Below are 18,894 nucleotides of genomic sequence, written 5' to 3' on the forward strand. Positions count from 1 at the left end.
CAGGGAGGGAGGGAAACAGAGAGAAGGAATGGGGGAGGGAGGGAAACAGAGAGAAGGAATGGGGGAGGGAGGGAGGGGGAACAGAGAGAAGGAATGGGGGAGGGAGGGAGGGAAACAGAGAGAAGGAATGGGGAGACAGGGAAGGAGGGAAACAGAGAGAAGGAATGGGGGAGGGAGGGAGGGAGGGAAACAGAGAGAAGGAATGGGGGAGACAGGGAGGGAGGGAAACAGAGAGAAGGAATGGGGGACAGGGAAGGAGGGAAACAGAGAGAAGGAATGGGGGAGACAGGGAGGGAGGGAAACAGAGAGAAGGAATGGGGAGAGGGAAGGAGGGAAACAGAGAGAAGGAATGGGGGAGACAGGGAGGAGGGAAACAGAGAGAAGGAAGGAGGGGGGACAGGGAAGGAGGGAAACAGAGAGAAGGAATGGGGGAGAGGGAAGGAGGGAAACAGAGAGAAGGAATGGGGGAGACAGGGAGGGAGGGAAACAGAGGAAGGAATGGGGGAGACAGGGAGGGAGGGAAACAGAGAGAAGGAATGGGGGAGACAGGGAGGGAGGGAAACAGAGAGAAGGAATGGGGGAGACAGGGAGGGAGGGAAACAGAGAGAAGGAATGGGGGAGGGAAGGAGGGAAACAGAGAGAACAGAACAGGAGGAACGGGGGGGTCAACCAATATGGAGAGGGAGAGAGGTGGGGAGAGAGACAGACAGACAGCTGTGGCCCAGGATTTTGACTCCCTCTTTGTGTCATAGGGAGTATGTCTGGGATATTACACACACACACACACACACACCTTTGACAGTGAGCAGCCACAGAGAGATGGATCTAGCTCTGCTGGCCTTGGTTGACAGCAGCTGGCAAGAAAGACTGATAAATATAGTCTGAGGAAGATGAGAAGGACGAAGCAAGTGATGAGGGGAAGTGAGAGAGAGGGGGAGCCTTTTAAAGAGATTGAAGGAGAGATAAAGGATAGAGAGATACAGATTGATAGAGGGAGATGGGGAGAGAGATACAGATTGACAGAGGGAGATGAAGGGAGAGATAAAGCAGAGAGGTAGAGAGAGATACAGATTGACAGGGGGAGATGAAGGAGAGAGGTAGAGAGAGATACAGATTGACAGAGGGAGATGAAGGGGGAGATAAAGGAGACAGGTAGAGAGAGATACAGATTGACAGGGGGAGATAAAGGAGACAGGTAGAGAGAGATACAGATTGACAGGGGGAGATAAAGGAGAGAGGTAGAGAGAGATATAGATTGACAGGGGGAGATGAAGGAGAGAGGTAGAGAGAGATACAGATTGACAGGGGGAGATGAAGGAGAGAGGTAGAGAGAGATACAGATTGACAGAGGGAGATGAAGGGGGAGATAAAGGAGACAGGTAGAGAGGGAGATGAAAAAAAAACAAGGACATGTCTAAATGACCCCAAACTTTTGAACGGTAGTGTATATATTGTGTAAATAAACCATTTATATACATGTTATATCAGTTCCTTCCAGCTAGGCAGAGAGGGTGTAGAAACAGGTTACCAAGCAGACTGCAGAAACAGGCTACCAAGAAGATTGCAGAAACAGGCTACAAAGAAGATTGCAGAAACAGGCTACCAAGCAGACTGCAGAAACAGGCTACCAAGCAGATTGCAGAAACAGGCTACAAAGAAGATTGCAGAAACAGGCTACCAAGCAGACTGCAGAAACAGGTTACCAAGAAGATTGCAGAAACAGGTTATCAAAGAAGATTGCAGAAACAGGCTAAGAAGCAGACTGCAGAAACAGGCTACCAAGCAGACTGTAGAAACAGGCTACCAAGAAGATTGCAGAAACAGGCTACCAAGCAGACTGCAGAAACAGGTTATCAAGCAGACTGCAGAAACAGGTTATCAAGCAGACTGCAGAAACAGTCTAAGAAGCAGACTGCAGAAACAGGCTACCAAGCAGACTGCAGAAACAGGCAGACTGCAGAAACAAGCTACCAAGCAGACTGCAGAAACAGGTTATCAGACTGCAGAAACAGGTTATCAAGCAGACTGTAGAAACAGGTTATCAAGCAGACTGCAGAAACAGCCTAAGAAGCAGACTGCAGAAACAGGCTACCAAGCAGACTGCAGAAACAGGCTACCAAGCAGACTGTAGAAACAGGTTATCAAGCAGACTGCAGAAACAGTCTAAGAAGCAGACTGCAGAAACAGGCTACCAAGCAGACTGCAGAAACAGGTTATCAAGCAGACTGTAGAAACAGGTTATCAAGCAGACTGCAGAAACAGGCTACCAAGCAGACTGCAGAAACAGGTTATCAAGCAGACTGTAGAAACAGGTTATCAAGCAGACTGCAGAAACAGCCTAAGAAGCAGACTGTAGAAACAGGCTACCAAGCAGACTGCAGAAACAGGCTACCAAGCAGACTGCAGAAACAGGCTACCAAGCAGACTGCAGAAACAGGCTACTAAAAAGACTGCAGAAACAGGCTACCAAGGTCAGCTGTATTTTCTTTGATTACTATATTTCTTGAGTTATCTTAGATTAAATCAGACTATTTTGAGGGAGTATGCGATCACACTCATTTGGGTCACCTAGCCAAATTCAGCTAGCCGCCAGCAGAACCGAAGAATGTGGAACCCTTGAGCGAAAGAGAGAGAAGGGGGAGAGAGAGAGAGCAAGAGAGAAAGGGGAGAGAAAGAGAGAGAGTGAGGTAGAGAGGTAGAGAGTGAGGGAGAGAGGTAGAGAGTGAGGGAGAGAGGTAGAGGTAGAGTGAGGGAGAGAGGTAGAGAGGTAGATAGTGAGGGAGAGAGGTAGATAGTGAGGTAGATATTGAGGGAGAGAGGTAGATATTGAGGTAGAGAGGTAGATAGTGAGGTAGAGAGGTAGATAGTGAGGTAGAGCAGTTCATAGTGAGGTAGAGAGGTAGATAGTGAGTTAGAGCGGTACATAGTGAGGTAGAGAGGTAGATAGAGAGGTAGAGAGGTACATAGAGAGGTAGATAGTGAGGTAGAGAGGTAGATAGTGAGGTAGAGAGGCAGATAGTGAGGGAGTGAGGTAGATAGTGAGGGAGAGAGGTGGAGGTAGATAGTGAGGGAGTGAGGTAGATAGTGAGGGAGAGAGGTAGAGAGTGAGGGAGAGAGGTAGAGAGGTAGATAGTGAGGGAGAGAGGTAGAGGTAGAGTGAGGCAGAGAGGTAGATAGAGAGGTAGAGAGGTAGATAGTGAGGGAGAGAGGTAGATGAGAGGGAGAGAGGTGGAGGTAGATAGTGAGGGAGAGAGGTAGATATTGAGGTAGAGAGGTACATAGTGAGGTAGAAAGATAGAGAGGTAGATAGTGAGGTATCAAGGTAGATAGTGAGGGAGGGGTAGATAGTGAGGTAGAGAGGTAGATATTGAGGTAGAGAGGTAGATAGTGAGGTAGAGAGGCAGATAGTGAGGGAGTGAGGTAGATAGTGAGGGAGAGAGGTGGAGGTAGATAGTGAGGGAGTGAGGTAGATAGTGAGGGAGAGAGGTAGAGAGTGAGGGAGAGAGGTAGAGAGGTAGATAGTGAGGGAGAGAGGTAGAGGTAGAGTGAGGCAGAGAGGTAGATAGTGAGGTAGAGAGGTAGATAGTGAGGGAGAGAGGTAGATGAGAGGGAGAGAGGTGGAGGTAGATAGTGAGGGAGAGAGGTAGATAGAGAGGTAGAGAGGTACATAGTGAGGTAGAAAGGTAGAGAGGTAGATAGTGAGGTATCAAGGTAGAGGGGTAGATAGTGAGGTAGAGAGGTAGATATTGAGGTAGAGCGGTACAAGGTGAGGTAGAGAGGTAGATAGTGAGGGAGTGAGGTAGATAGTGAGGAAGAGAGGTAGATAGTGAGGGAGAGAGGTAGAGAGGTAGATAGTGAGGGAGTGTAGATAGTGAGGGAGAGAGGTAGATAGTGAGGGAGAGAGGTAGATAGAGAGGTGGAGGTAGATAGTGAGGGAGAGAGGTAGATAGTGAGGGAGAGAGGTAGAGGGGTAGATAGTGAGGTAGAGAGGTAGATAGTGAGGGAGAGAGGTAGATAGAGAGATAGAGAGGTACATAGTGAGGTAGAAAGGTAGAGAGGTAGATAGTGAGGGAGAGAGGTACATGTAGATAGAGAGGTAGAGAGGTACATAGTGAGGTAGAAAGGTAGAGAGGTAGATAGTGAGGTAGAAAGGTAGATAGTGAGGGAGAGAGGTAGATAGTGAGGGAGAGAGGTAGATATTGAGGTAGAGAGGTAGATATTGAGGTAGATAGTGAGGGAGAAAGGTAGAGAGGTAGATAGTGAGGACAGCAAGGTAGAGAGGTAGATCATGAGGGAGAGAGGTAGAGAGGTAGATAGTGAGGTAGAAAGGTAGAGAGGTAGATAGTGAGGTAGATAGTGAGGACAGCAAATAAATGTTTTATTAATAGTAGTGGTTGATTGGTTAGTAATGTTGAGAAAGTGATCTGACCCTAGGGCTGTGTTAGTACGTCATGTCTTGAACCCCTGTCCCTCTCCCATACTCTCCCAAAATAAATGCTAAATAAATAACATTATAAACACCATCTAATACGACAGAGGCGTGTGTGTGTGTGTGTGTGTGTGTGTGTGTGTGTGTGTGTGTGTGTGTGTGTGTGTGTGTGTGTGTGTGTGTGTGTGTGTGTGTCTACATATGTGTGTATGTGTGATATATAAGACTGATAGGGTAACAGAGGGGGGTGTCCACTATCTCAACTCCTGCCCCTGTCTCTTTTTCTCCTTCACTTCTCCCTCACTCTCTCCATCTCTGTCTCTGTCTCTTTCCAGTGTCTAGTCCCTCACTAGCCAGGTAAGGTTGGTCATTGAAAGGTCTGGGTTGTGGGATTGGTTGTCATTGGTTCACGAGACTGGATGCATAATTATTACTAACTCTTATTAATTATTGTAAGCAAATACTGTCTGGTTGGGGTCTGTAGTTAATGCCTGATGTCCAAACTCGCAGAAAAATAATGTTCTTTATTCACTTTACATTGGTTTGTTTTTGGTCATCTTGTGTTAGAAAAGGATCGTTGTTTTCAGAAGTGTTGGACAGGTTGATATGTAGTATGCTGTGAATTCAAACAGCATGTATAGACAATTCTGGGTAGTGACTCTGTGTTCTTGAATGGCTGGATGTTGGTAGAATTCCATTTTAAAACCTGCAGCTATTCTAAGTCCCAGTTCTGACCCAGACGGAATCCTCAGGATATTTGTAATTCTTAGAATATTCCTGAAACAATGGTTCTAGTATTCTATGGTCTGCTTGGAGATGTCACTCTCCTGTCCACTCAGCCAAAATATGACTGCGTGTGCGACTGTAGACCAAGACACGTGTGTGTGTGTGTCACACCCTGACAATAGTTTGCTTTGTATGTTTCTATGTTTTGTATGGTCAGGGTGTGATCTGAGTGGGCATTCTATGTTGTGTGTCTAGTTTGTCTGTTTCTGTGTTTGGCCTGATATGGTTCTCAATCAGAGGCAGGTGTTAGTCATTGTCTCTGATTGGGAACCATATTTAGGTAGCCTGTTTGGTGTTGGGTTTTGTGGGTGATTGTTTCCGTGTCTGTGTTTTTCACCACACGGTACTGTTTTGGGTTTCGTTCATTCCACGTTTATTGTTTTTGTATTCAGTTGTTCATGTGTACTATTTCTTATTAAAAGAACCATGGACACTTACCACGCCGCATATTGGTCCTCCGATCCTTTTCACCTCTCCTCTTCGGAAGAAATCCCTTACAGTGTGTGTGCGCGTGTGCTTATATACTTTAAACCAAGACATGTACAACTCCATGACTTATACAACTGTTATACGATGTCAAGTTTGAAATATTACCCAGTGCAATACATCATACTCACATACATCATACATCATAGTCACATACATCATAGTCATATGCATCATAGTCACATGCATCATAACCACATACATCATAGTCACGTACATCATAGTCACGTACATCATACTCACATACATCATAGACACATACATCATAGTCACATACATCATAGACACATACATCATATTCTATTTGACCGATATATGACACAAACCTGAAGCCGGTCAAATTTAGGACTATAGCAGCACCTCATTTCAACGCCCGTCACCCAACACGGTGATAAATAGCTACTATTGGGGTAAACATCCCATTAAAAAGAGGCTTTGCACCATCTGATAGAGAGAGAGGACATCTGGGTGTCCCCTAAAGACAACCCACACAACACAGGCCCAATCCCAAATCCATCTATCAGCCCTTCATCAGCTTGTGGAGATCCGAGAGGATTTGATTGGTATAAGCAATATGGTGACACTTCAACCTAGCCTATCATAGGGCAAGATGAAGCTATTACCATATTGCTTATACCAATCGAATCCTCTCAGATCTCCACAAATGCTGGAAATAGGGCTTAGGGATGGATTTGGGATTGGGCCATGGTCCTGTTAAAATAATGTTAAAAAATAAGACATTTGACCATTGTAGTTAACAGTATATGTCACTTTAGCTAACAAATTTGTTGTAGTTAGTTATATTGCTCCTTCGTGGTCAGGTCGTTATTGTAAAAGCTAATGTGTTCTCAATGACTTACAGAGGCATAAATACAGTTCTATGTCGTAGAGTTGTACACCACTTGACGTGACATAGTACCCTGCAGTGGAAGGCTCACATTGTCAAGACTAATCGTCACGTTGTTTTACCTCGAGTGGGCTACACTAACCTTCGACCCCCTGTGTACGTGCCAGAAGGGTTCGGGTCGCTGTCAATCATATACCGAATGTGTGTAGATGTCAAAGACAACTGGAGAAGTTGTTTTACCTGTGATGAAGTGGAACTGTTAAAGATTCTAGAAGGGTTAGGTAGCTTTGAAACATATGAAGATGCCACTGGTAACCCCATACTGCTAGAAGGGTTAGGTAGCTTTGAAACATATGAAGATGCCACTGGTAACCCCATACTGCTAGAAGGGTTAGGTAGCTTTGAAACATATGAAGATGCCACTGGTAACCCCATACTGCTAGAAGGGTTAGGTAGCTTTGAAACACATGAAGATGCCACTGGTAACCCCATACTGCTAGAAGGGTTAGGTAGCTTTGAAACATATGAAGATGCCACTGGTAACCCCATACTGCTAGAAGGGTTAGGTAGCTTTGAAACATATGTAGATGCCACTGGTAACCCCATACTGCTAGAAGGGTTAGGTAGCTTTGAAACACATGAAGATGCCACTGGTAACCCCATACCGCTAGAAGGGTTAGGTAGCTTTGAAACATATGTAGATGCCACTGGTAACCCTATACTGCTAGAAGGGTTAGGTAGCTTTGAAACATATGAAGATGCCACTGGTAACCCCATACTGCTAGAAGGGTTAGGTAGCTTTGAAACATATGAAGATGCCACTGGTAACCCCATACTGCTAGAAGGGTTAGGTAGCTTTGAAACATATGAAGATGCCACTGGTAACCCCATACTGCTAGAAGGGTTAGGTAGCTTTGAAACATATGAAGATGCCACTGGTAACCCCATACTGCTAGAAGGGTTAGGTAGCTTTGAAACATATGAAGATGCCACTGGTAACCCCATACTGCTAGAAGGGTTAGGTAGCTTTGAAACACATGAAGATGCCACTGGTAACCCCATACTGCTAGAAGGGTTAGGTAGCTTTGAAACAGCTTGTTTTACCTCCGATAAGTGTAGCTGTTGATTCAATAAACATACTATAAGGGTTGGGTTCGTGACTTGCTGTGGAACACAAGTTGTTTTACTTCTGACACACCACACACATGTACGTAGATGCCGAAGATGACTGAGGTTCATGTGCCACACCCCTTAGCGCTTAGCCACAAGCATGACAACATGCTAACATGCTAACATCATGATGACAACATACCGGTAGGACACAGAAGCCACAAGAGACCTGGAATATATAGAAGATACAGGACACATAAAGATACTATCGGCAGGGTTACAATATTCTGGGAACTTTCCCCAAACTTTTAGCTTCTCCAGAAATCTTGCTTGGTGGATTTCAAGATTTTCTGCTTATCACCTCCTAAATATAGAAGATATGAGACATGGGAGACATGGGAGATATGAGAGATATGAGAGATATGGGAGATATGGGAGATATGAGAGATATGGGAGATGGGAGATATGGGAGATATGGGAGATATGAGAGATATGGGAGATATGGGAGATATGAGAGATATGAGAGATATGGGAGATATGGGAGATATGAGAGATATGAGAGATATGAGAGATATGGGAGATATGGGAGATATGGGAGATATGAGAGATATGAGAGATGGGAGATATGAGAGATATGGGAGATATGAGAGATGTGAGAGATATGGGAGATATGAGAGATATGGGAGATGAGAGATATGAGAGATATGAGAGATATGGGAGATATGAGAGATATGAGAGATATGGGAGATATGAGAGATATGAGAGATATGAGAGATATGAGAGATATGGGAGATATGGGAGATATGGGAGATATGAGAGATGTGAGAGATATGAGAGATATGGGAGATATGAGAGATGTGGAGAGATATGAGAGATATGAGAGATGATATGAGAGATATGAGAGATTTATGTGAGAAAGTGAGAATATGAGAGATATGGGAGATATGGGAGATAGTGATGGGAGAGAGTATGAGAGATAGGGGGGATATGAGAGATATGAGAGATATGAGAGATATGGGAGATATGAGAGATGTGAGAGATATGGGAGATATGAAGATAGAGAGATATGAGAGATATGGGAGATATGAGAGATGAGAGATATGGGAGATATGGGAGATATGAGAGATATGAGAGATATGGGCCTTGGCTGCGTCCTTGGCGGATGTCTTGGTCCATACTGTACTATTTATAGAAAAGTCCAACAGACAGACAGATGGACAGAGTTAGATTTCAAAATATATCTGTTACCAAGGTAGAGAGAGGAGGGGGCGAGATAGAAAGGGGGGAGATGAAGAAAGAGAGAGAGAGAGAGAGATTAAGAGAGGGAGAGAGAGAGAGAGCTATTTTCACATTTAATTAGTCACAGTCTCCTCATACACGTTTCTGCCAAAACCATACAACCATACAAACACACACACAACCACACAAACACACACACACAACCATACAAACACACACACACACACACACACACAACCATACAAACACACACACACACACAACCACACACACACAACCATACAAACACACACACACACACACAACCATACAAACACAACCACCACACACACACACACTCCATGTCACTAGACTCATCCACACACAACCACACACATACACAAACATACACACACACACACACAACCATACAAACACACACACACACACATGTCACACACACACACACACCACACACACAACCACACACAACCATACACAACCATACACACAACCACACACATACACAAACATACACACACCACAATAGACACAACCACACACACAACCATGTCACTAGACTCTATCCACCTCCATGTCACTAGACTCTATCCACCTCCATGTCACTAGACTCTATCCACCTCCATGTCACTAGACTCTATCCACCTCCATGTCACTAGACTCTATCCACCTCCATGTCACTAGACTCTATCCACCTCCATGTCACTAGACTCTATCCACCTCCATGTCACTAGACTCTATCCACCTCCATGTCACTAGACTCTATCCACCTCCATGTCACTAGACTCTATCCACCTCCATGTCACTAGACTCTATCCACCTCCATGTCACTAGACTCTATCCACCTCCATGTCACTAGACTCTATCCACTCCTCCATGTCACTAGACTCTATCCACCTCCCATGACTCTATCCACCTCCACTAGACTCTATCCACCTCCATGTCACTAGACTCTATCCACCTCCATGTCACTAGACTCTATCCACCTCCATGTCACTAGACTCTATCCACCTCCATGTCACTAGACTCTATCCACCTCCATGTCACTAGACTCTATCCACCTCCATGTCACTAGACTCTATCCACCTCCATGTCACTAGACTCTATCCACCTCCATGTCACTAGACTCTATCCACCTCCATGTCACTCCAGACTCTATCCACCTCCATGTCACTAGACTCTATCCACCTCCATGTCACTAGACTCTATCCACCTCCATGTCACTAGACTCTATCCACCTCCATGTCACTAGACTCTATCCACCTCCATGTCACTAGACTCTATCCACCTCCATGTCACTAGACTCTATCCACCTCCATGTCACTAGCCTAATCAGGCTTGATTTGTCTTGGGAAGAATCTTGTTGATTATCATTGCACCTCTGTTCACAATCGTTATTTATGCACCTCCATGTATAATCTATGGCCTTTGGTCCTTTCCCCCCTCCTCTCCCCTTTAGACCCCCCTCCATGTCACTCCTTTCCCCCCTCCTCTCCCCTTTCCATGTCACTAGACTCTATCCCACCTCCATGTCCTAGACTCTATCCCCTCCATGTCACTCCTCTTTCCCCCTCTCCCCTTTCCACCTCCATGTCACTAGACTCTATCCATGTCACTAGACTCTATCCACCTCCATTTCTCCCCTCCTGTCCCCTTATCCCCTCCTCACTAGACTCTCCCCCCTCACCTCCATGTCACTAGACTCTATCCACCTCCATGTCACTCCTCTGCCCTTCCCCCACCTCCATGTCACTCCCCTCCCCCTCCTCTCCACCTCCATGTCACTAGACTCTCTCTCCTCCATGTCACTAGACCCCTCCCTCACCCTCCTCCCCTCCCTCCCCCACCTCATCCTCCTTTCTCCCCTCCTCCCCTCCTTTCTAATAGACTCTCCCTCCTTTCCCCCTCCCTCCCTCCTTTCTACCTCCTCCCCTCCCCTCCTTTCTCCCCTCCTTTCTCCCCTCCTCCCTCCTTTCTCTCCCCTCCCCTCCCCCTCCATTTCTACCCTCCCCCTCCTCTCCTTTCCCCCTCCTCCCTCCTTTCCCCCTCCTCCCCTCCACCTCCTTTCCCCCTCCTCACCTCCTTTCCCCCTCCTCTCCCCTTTCCCCCTCCTCTCCCCTTTCCCCCCACCTCCATCCCCCCTCCTCTCCACCTCCATGTCCTAGACTCTCTCCTTTCCCCCTCCTCCATGTCACCTCCCCTTTCCCCCTCCTCTCACTCCTTTCCCCCTCCTCTCCCCCCTCCTCTCCCCTTTCCCCCTCCTCTCCCCTTGCCCCCTCTCTCTCCCCTCCTCCCCTCCTTTCTACCCCCCCCTCCCTCTCCTTTCTCCCCTCCTTTCTACCCTCCTCCCCCTCCTTTTCCCCTCCTCCCCTCCTTTCTACCCCTCCCCCTCCTCCCCCCTTTCTCCCCTCCTCCCCTCCTTTCTCCCTCCTCCCCTCCCCTCCTTTCTCCCCTCCTTTCTCCCCTCTCCCCTCCTCTCCCCTTTCCCCCTCCCCTCCTTTCCCCCTCCTCTCTCCTCCCCCCTCCTCTACCTCTTTCCCCCCCTCTCCCCTTTCCCCCTCCTCCCCCTTTCTACCCTCCCCCTCCTCTCCCCTTTCCCCCTCCTCTCCCCTTTCCCCCTCCTCTCTCCTTTTCCCCCTCCTCCCCTCCCTCTTCTACCCTCCCCCCTCCTCTCCCCTTTCCCCCCCTCTCCCCTCCCCCCTCTCCCCTCTCTCTCCTTTCCCCCCTCCTCTCTCCTTTCCCCCCTCCTCTCTCCTTTCCCCCTCCTCTCTCCCTTTCCCCCTCCTCTCCCCTTTCCCCCTCCCCTTTCCCCCCCCTCCTCTCCCCTTTCCCCCTCCTCTCTCCCTTTCCCCCTCCTCTCCCCTTTCCCCCTCCTCTGCCCTTCCCCCTCCTCTCTTCTTTTCCCCCCTCTCCCCCCTCCCCCCTTCTACCCTCCCCTCCTTTCCCCCTCCTCTCCTCCTTTCCCCCTCCCCCTTTCCCCCCTCCTCTCCCCTCCCCCCTCCCCCCCTCTCCCCTCCTTTCCCCCTCCTCTCCCCCTTTCCCCCTCCCTCTCCCCCTCCTCTCTCCTTTCCCCCTCCCCTCCCTCCTCTCCCCCTCCCCTCTCCTTTCCCCCTCCCTCCCCTTTCCCCCCCTCTCTCCTTTCTCCCCTCCTCTCCCCTTCCCCCTCCTCTCCCCTTTCCCCCTCCTTTCCCTCCTTTCCCCCCCCCTCCCCTTTCCCCCTCCTCTCCCCTTTCCCCCTCCTCTCTCCTTTCCCCCTCCTCTCCCCTTTCCCCCCCCCTCCTCCTCCCTTCCCTCCCCCTCCCCCTCCCCTTTCCCCCCCTCTCCCCTTTCCCCCCCTCCCCCTCCTCCTCCTTTTCCCTTTCCCCCTCCTCTCCTTTCCCCCCTCCTCTCTCCTTTCCCCCTCCTCTCCCCTCCCCTCCTCCCTCCTTTTACCCCCCCCTCCTCTCCCCTTTTCCCCTCCTCTCCTTTCCCCCTCCTCTCCCCTTTCCCCCCCTCCCCCCCCTTTCTCCCCCTCCTCTCCCCTTTCCCCCCCTCCCCTTTCCCCCTCCTCCCCTCCTTTCCCCCTCCTCCCCCCTTTCCCCCTCCCCCCTCCCCTTTCCCCCCCCCTCCCCCCCCCCTCCCCCCCTCTCTCCTTTCCCCTTTCCCCCCCTCTCTCCTTTCCCCCTCCTCTCTCCTTTCCCCCTCCTCTCCCCTTTCCCCCTCCTCTCTCCTTTCCCCCTTTCTCCCCTCCCCCCTCCTCTCCTTTCCCCCTCCTCTCCCCTTTCCCCCCCCCCTCTCCCCTCCCTCCCCTTTCCCCCCCTTTCCCCCTCCTCCCCCCCCTTTCCCCCTCCTCTCCCCTTTCCCCCTCCCCCTCTCCTTTCCCCCTCCCTCCCCTCCCCTCTTCCCCCCCTCTCTCCTTTCCCCCTCCTCTCCCCTTTCCCCCTCCTTTCTCCCCTTTCCCCCCTCCTCTCCCCTTCCCCCTCCTCTCTCCTTTTCCCCCCCCCTCCTCCCCTCCTTTCCCCCTCCTCCCCTCCTCTCCCCCTCCTCCCCCCCCCCTCCTTTCTCCCCTCCTTTCTCCCTCCTCCCCTCCTCCCTTTCTCCCCTCCTTTCCCCTCCCCTCCTCCCCTCCTTTCCCCCTCCCCCCTCCTCTCCCTCCCCTCCTCCCCCCTTCTCCCCTCCCCCCCCTCTCCCCTTTCCCCCTCCCCCTCCCCCTCCTCTCCCTTTCCCCCTCCCTCCCCCCTTTCCCCCTCCTCTCTCCTTTCCCCCTCCCCTCCCCTTTCCCCCTCCTCTCTCCTTTCCCCCTCCTCTCTCCCCTTTCCCCCTCCTCTCCCCTCCTCTCCCCTTTCCCCCCCCTCTCCTTTCCCCTCCCTCTCCCTTTCCCCTCCTCTCCCCTTTCCCCCTCCCTTTCCCTCCCCCTCCCCTCCTTTCCCCCTCCCCCCTCCTCTCCCCCCCCCCCTCCCCCCCTTTCCCCCCCTCCTCCCCCTCCTTTCTCCCCTCCCCCTCCTCTCCCCCTTTCCCCCTCCTCCCCTTTCCCCCTCCCTCTCCTCCCCCCTCCTCCCCCCTCCCCCCCTCCTCTCTCCTTTTCCCCCCTCTCTCCCTTTCCCCCTCCTCTCTCCTTTCCCCCTCCCTCCCCTCCCCCTCCTCTCCCCTCCCCCTCCTCTCTCTCCTTTCCCCCTCCTCTCCCCTTTCCCCCTCCTTTCCCCCTCCTCCTTTCCCTCCCCTCCCCTCCCCCCTCCCTCCTTTCCTCCCCCCCCTCCTCCCCTTTCCCCCTCCTCTCCCCTTTCCCCCTCCTCTCCCCCCCCTCCTCTCTCCTTTCCCCCTCCTCTCCCCTTTCCCCCTCTCTCTCCTTTCCCCCTCCCCTCCTTTCTACCCTCCTCCTCCTCCCCCTCCTTTCCTTCCCCCTCCCCCTCCCCCTCCTCCTCCCCTTTCTCCCCTCCTCCCCCCCTTTTTCCCCCTCCCCCCTCCCCCTCCCTTTCCCCCTCCTCCCCCTTTCCCCCTCCTCTCTCCTTTCCCCCCTCCTCCTCCTTTCCCCCCCTCCTCTCCTTTCCCCCTCCTCTCCCTTTTCCCCTCCTCTCCCTTTCCCCCTCCCTCTCCCCTTTCCCCCTCCTCCCCCCTTTCCCCCTCCTCTCTCCTTTCCCCTCCTCTCCCTTTCCCCCCCTCCCCCTCCTTTCCCCCTCCTCCCCTCCTCTCTCCTTTCCCCCTCCCTCCCCTTTCCCCCTCCTCTCCCTTTCTCCCCTCCTCTCTCCCCTTTCCCCCCTCCTCTCCCCTTTCCCCTCCTCCTCTCCCCTTTCCCCCTCCTCTCTCCTTTCCCCCCCCTCCCCCTCCTCTCCCTTTCCCCCTCCTCTCCCCTTTCCCCCCTCCTCTCCCCTTTCCCCCTCCTCTCCCCTTTCCCCCTCCCCCTCCTCCTCCTTTCCCCCTCTCTCTCCTTTCCCCCTCCTCTCTCCTTTCCCCTCCTCTCCCCTTTCTCCCCTCCTCTCTCCTTTCTCCCCCTCCCCTCCTTTCCCCCCCTTTTCCCTCCTCCCCCTCCCCCCTTTCCCCCTCCTTTCTCCTTTCCCCCTCTCTCCTTTCCCCCTCCCCCCCCTTTCCCCCTCCCCCCTCCTTTCCCCCTCCCCCCCTTCCCCCTCCCTCCCCTTCTCCCCTCCCCCTCCTCCCCTCCCCCCTTTTCCCCCCTCTCCCCCTTTCCCCCCTCCCCCTTTCCCCCCTCCCCCTCTCTCTCCTTTCTCCTCCCTCCCTCCCCCCTCCCCCTTTCCCCCTCTCTCCCCTTTCTCCCCTCCTCTCCCCCTCCCCCCCCCCTCTCCCCTCCTCCCCTCCCTCCTTTCCCCCTCCTCTCTCCTCCCCTCTCCCCCTCCCCTTTCCCCCTCCTTCTCCCCCCTCCTCTCCTTTCCCCCTCCTCTCCTCCTTTTTCCCCCTCCTCTCTCCCCCTCCCCTCCTCTCCCCTTCCCCCTCCTCTCCCCCCTTTCCCCTCCTCCCCCTCCTCCTTTCCCCCTCCTCTCCCCTTTCCCCCTCCTCTCCCCTTTCCCCCTCCTCTCCCCTTTCCCCCTCCCCTCTTCCCTTTCCCCCCCTCCCTTCTCCCCCCCCTCCCTCCCCTCCTTTCCCCCTCCTCTCTCCTTTCCCCCTCCCTCTCCTCCTTTCTCCCCTCCTCTCCCCCTTCCCCTCCTTTCCCCCTCTCCTCCCCCTCCTCCTCCCCTCCCCCCCCTCCCCCTCCTCTCCCCTTTCCCCCTCCTCTCCCCTTTCCCCCTTTCCCCTTTCCCCTCCTCTCCCCTGCCCCCCCTCCCCCTCCCTCCCTTTCCCCCTCCCTCTCCCTCCCTTCTCCCCTTTCCCCCCCTCCTCCCCTTTCCCCCCTCCTCTCCCCTTTTCCCCCTCCTCTCCCCTTTCCCCCCCTCCCCCTTTCCCCCCCCCTCTCTCCCCTTTCCCCCTCCTCTCCCCTTTCCCCCTCCTCTCCCCTTCCTCCCCCTCCTCTCCCCCTCCCCTCCTCCCCTTTCCCCCTCCTCTCCCCTTTCCCCCTCCCCCCCTCCCCCCTCCTCTCCCCCCCCCTCTCTCCTTTCCCCCTCCCCCCTCCTCTCCCTCCCTCCCTCCCCTCCTCTCCCTTTCCCCCTCCTCTTTTCCCCCTCCTCTCCCTTTCCCCCTCCTCTCCCCCCCCCTCCTCCCTCCCTCTCCCCCCCCCCCCCTCTCCTCCCCCCCCCCCCTCTCCTTTCCCCCTCCTCTCCCCTCCCCCTCCTTTCCCCCTCCTCTCCCCTTTCCCCCTCCTCTCTCCTTTCCCCCTCCTCTCCCCTTTCCCCCCCCTTTCCCCCCCCTCTCCCCTCCCCCTCCTCTCCTTTCCCCCCCCTTTCCCTCCCCCCTCCTCCTTCCTACCCCCCCTCCCTCTCCCCTTCCCCTTCCCCCCCCCCCTTTCCCCCCCCCTCCCTTCCCCCTCCTCCCCCCCCCCTCTCCCCCTCCCCCTCCCCTTTCCCCCTCCTCCCCTCCTTTCTACCCCCCCCTCCTCTCCCCTTTCCCCCTCCCCCCCCCCCTCCTCTCCCCTTTCCCCCCCCCCCCCTCCCCTCCCCTCCCCCTCCTCTCCCCTTTCCCCCCTCCTTTCCCCCCTCCCCCTCCTCCCCTTTCCCCTCCCCTCCCCTTTCCCCCTCCCCTCCTCCCCCCCTCCTCCTCCTCCTTTCCCCCTCCCCCTCTTCTCCCCCCTCCTCCCCTCCCCTTCTCTCCTCCCCTCCTTTCCCCCTCCTCCCCTCCTTTCTCCCCTCCTTTCCCCCTTCTCCCCTCCCCCTCCTTTCTCCCCCTCCTCCCCTCCTTTCCCCCTCCTCCCCTCCTTTCCCCTCCCCTCCCCTCCCCTCCTTTCCCCCCTCCCCTCCTCTCCCCTCCTCCCTCCTTTCCCCCTCCCCCCTCCTCTCCCCCCCTCTCCCCCTCCCTCCTTTCCCCCTCCTCCCCCTCCTCCTCTCCTTTCCCCCCCCCCTTCCCCTTTCCCCCTTTCCCCCCTCCTCCTCCCTCCTCCTTTCCCTCCTCCCTCCCTTCCCTCCCCCCTCCCCTCCTTTCTCCCCCCCCCCTCCTCTCCCCTCCCCCCCTCCTCCTTTCCCCCCTCCCCCTTCCCCCTCCCTCCTTTCCCCCTCCCTTTCCTCCCTTCCCCCTCCTACCCTCCCCCCTCCCCTCCTTTCCCCCCTCCTCCCCTCCCCCCCCCTCCTCTCCCCTCCCCTCTTCCTCCTCCCCCCCTTTCCTCCCCTCTCCCCTCCTTTCTACCCTCCCCCCTCTCTCCTTTCTCCCCCTCCTCCCTCCTTTCTACCCTCCCCCTCCTCTCCCTTCCCCCTCCCCTCCTTTCTCCCCCCTCCCTCCCTCCTTTCCCCCCTCCTCTCCCCCTCCCCTCCTTTCCCCCCTCCTCCTCCCTCCTTTCCCCTCCTCCCCCTCCTCCCCCCCTCCTTTCTACCCTCCTCCCTCCCCTCCTTCCCCCCCTCCTCCTCTCCCTCCTCCCCTCCCCCCCTCCCCTCCCCTCCTCCTCCCCCTCCCTCCTATCCCTCCCCCCTCCCCTCCTCCCCTTTCCCCTCTCCCCCTTTTCCCCCTCCCCCCCCCCCCCTTTCCCTTTCTCCCCTCCCCCCCTCCCCCTTTCTCCCTTTCCCTGCCCTTCTTTCCCCCCCCCCCTTTCTCCCCTCCTTTCTACCCTCCTCCCCCTCCCTCCCCTCCTTTCTACCCTCCTCCCTCCCCTCCTTTCTCCCCTCCTCCCCTCCTTTCTACCCTCCTCCCCTCCCCTCCTTTCTCCCCTCCTCCCCTCCTTTCTACCCTCCTCCCCTCCTCTCCTTTCTCCCCACCTCTGCCAAGTACATTTGGGTGTCCGTTGAGTGCCAGAACGATATAGAGCCCAGCTCATGGTCACTGGCCAAACTCTGATGCTGTTCCTCTCCTCTCTCCTCCTGTCCTCTTCTCTCCTCCTCCTCTCCAGTGTGTCCTTACATCCACTGTCCTTACTATGTGACTGCCAGACACTATTCATGGTGCTTTACATCACCACATTCCCAGAGACAGTGGGTCTGTGTATCTCTGTCTGTCCTGTTCCTTAGCCAAGGTCTCAGGGCTCAATAGAACCTAGTAACTGACATTAAGCACTTTGTCCTAGCGCCTCATTTATGCTATCCATATTATATATTCATAAACCTCTCTCTCTCTCCCCTCAGTTACCAAGATGGCTGCTTTGAAAGATTTTTTGAAAGCTGATGATATTCAGAAGGCCCTTGATGCAGTCAAAGGTGAGCACAAGTTTTCACTGTTGAAAACCAAACCAAATCTTTTGAAAATAATATAATATATATCTCTCCATTTCCTTTTCCCGTCTCCTCCCTGTCCATGTGCTTACCTGTCCGTGTGTTTGTGTGTGCTTACCTGTCCGTGTGTTTGTGTGTGCTTACCTGTCCGTGTGTGTGTGATGACCTGACCGTGTGTTTGTGTGCATACCTTTGCGTGTGTGTGTGTGCATACCTTTGCGTGTGTGTGTACCTGTCCGTTCGTGTGCATCTGTGTGATGACCTGTCCGTGTGTGTGTGTGCTTACCTGTCCGTGTATGTGTGTGTGCTTACATGTCCATGTGTGTGTGTGTGTGTGTGTGCTTACATGTCCATGTGTGTGTGCTTACATGTACATGTGTGTGTGTGTGTGCTTACCTGTCCGTGTGTGTGTGTGTGTGTGTGTGTGTGTATGTGTGTGTGTGCATACCTTTGCGTGTGTGTATGTGTGTGTGTGTGTTTATCTGTCCATGTTTGTGTATGTGTGTATCTGTGTGATGACCTGTCCGTGTGTGTGTGTGTGTGTCCAGCGGAGGGTTCCTTCGACCATAAGAAGTTCTTTGCTCTGGTGGGCCTGAAGGCCATGACTCCTGACAATGTTAAGAAGGTGTTCCAGGCTATTGATGCTGACCAGAGTGGATTCATTGAGGAGGAGGAGCTCAAGTAAGAGGAAGAGAGATACACATAGACGGGGACACACACACACACGCACATAGACTCATACCAAATACGCACATGGATAGGTGTGCACACACACACATTCATCAGATGTGAATGTGTGGCTATTTTCCCATTTACAAGCTAGCATACCATTTAGAATGCATGCCCAATACAGGGTTGCAAAATTCCGGTAACTTTGCCAAAATGCCACGGTGTTCCAGAAATCCTGATTGGAAGATCCCTGGCGTCAGGATGGAATAAGCAGTAAATCCAGGAATCGTCCAAACATGATATCTGGAAAACCTAGAAATTGTGGGGAAAGGAAACAGGATTTTGCAGTCCTAGCTTAATACATTTTTTCTTCACGCTAAATCTGACCTCAGGTTCGTACTGAAGGGTTTTGCTGAGAACAGCAGACACACACACACACGCAGCTCCTTAATCTTGACCCCTAACCTTTGAACTCTCTTCTACCTCAGGTTTGTGCTGAAGAGTTTCGCTGAGGACGGCAGAGACCTGACCGACGCCGAGACCAAAGCCTTCCTTAACGCCGCCGACAAGGACGGAGACGGAAAGATCGGCATCGACGGTGAGAGAGGTGGTAG

At 53.4% G+C, this 18,894-nt stretch overlaps 1 protein-coding gene across 2 annotated transcripts in view; it reads left to right on the plus strand.

Annotated features, from left to right (window-relative positions):
• The window catches only part of LOC112240198 (parvalbumin alpha), a 62,391-nt gene that overhangs the window by 42,615 nt on the left and 882 nt on the right, over positions 1-18,894 (plus strand). Inside the window, exons 1-4 of one of the 2 annotated variants that reach the window (XM_042317725.1) lie at positions 4,632-4,786; positions 17,525-17,596; positions 18,160-18,292; positions 18,769-18,878. In XM_042317725.1, coding sequence (XP_042173659.1) covers positions 17,533-17,596; positions 18,160-18,292; positions 18,769-18,878 — 307 coding nt within the window. In that variant the 5' untranslated portion in view covers positions 4,632-4,786; positions 17,525-17,532. Of the gene's footprint in view, positions 1-4,631; positions 4,787-17,524; positions 17,597-18,159; positions 18,293-18,768; positions 18,879-18,894 lie in introns of those variants that run through there. The other variant, XM_042317726.1, reaches the window with a different exon arrangement.

This window comes from Oncorhynchus tshawytscha, unplaced genomic scaffold (genome assembly GCF_018296145.1).
Source record: "Oncorhynchus tshawytscha isolate Ot180627B unplaced genomic scaffold, Otsh_v2.0 Un_contig_3458_pilon_pilon, whole genome shotgun sequence".
NCBI classification, from domain to species: Eukaryota; Metazoa; Chordata; class Actinopteri; order Salmoniformes; family Salmonidae; genus Oncorhynchus; species Oncorhynchus tshawytscha.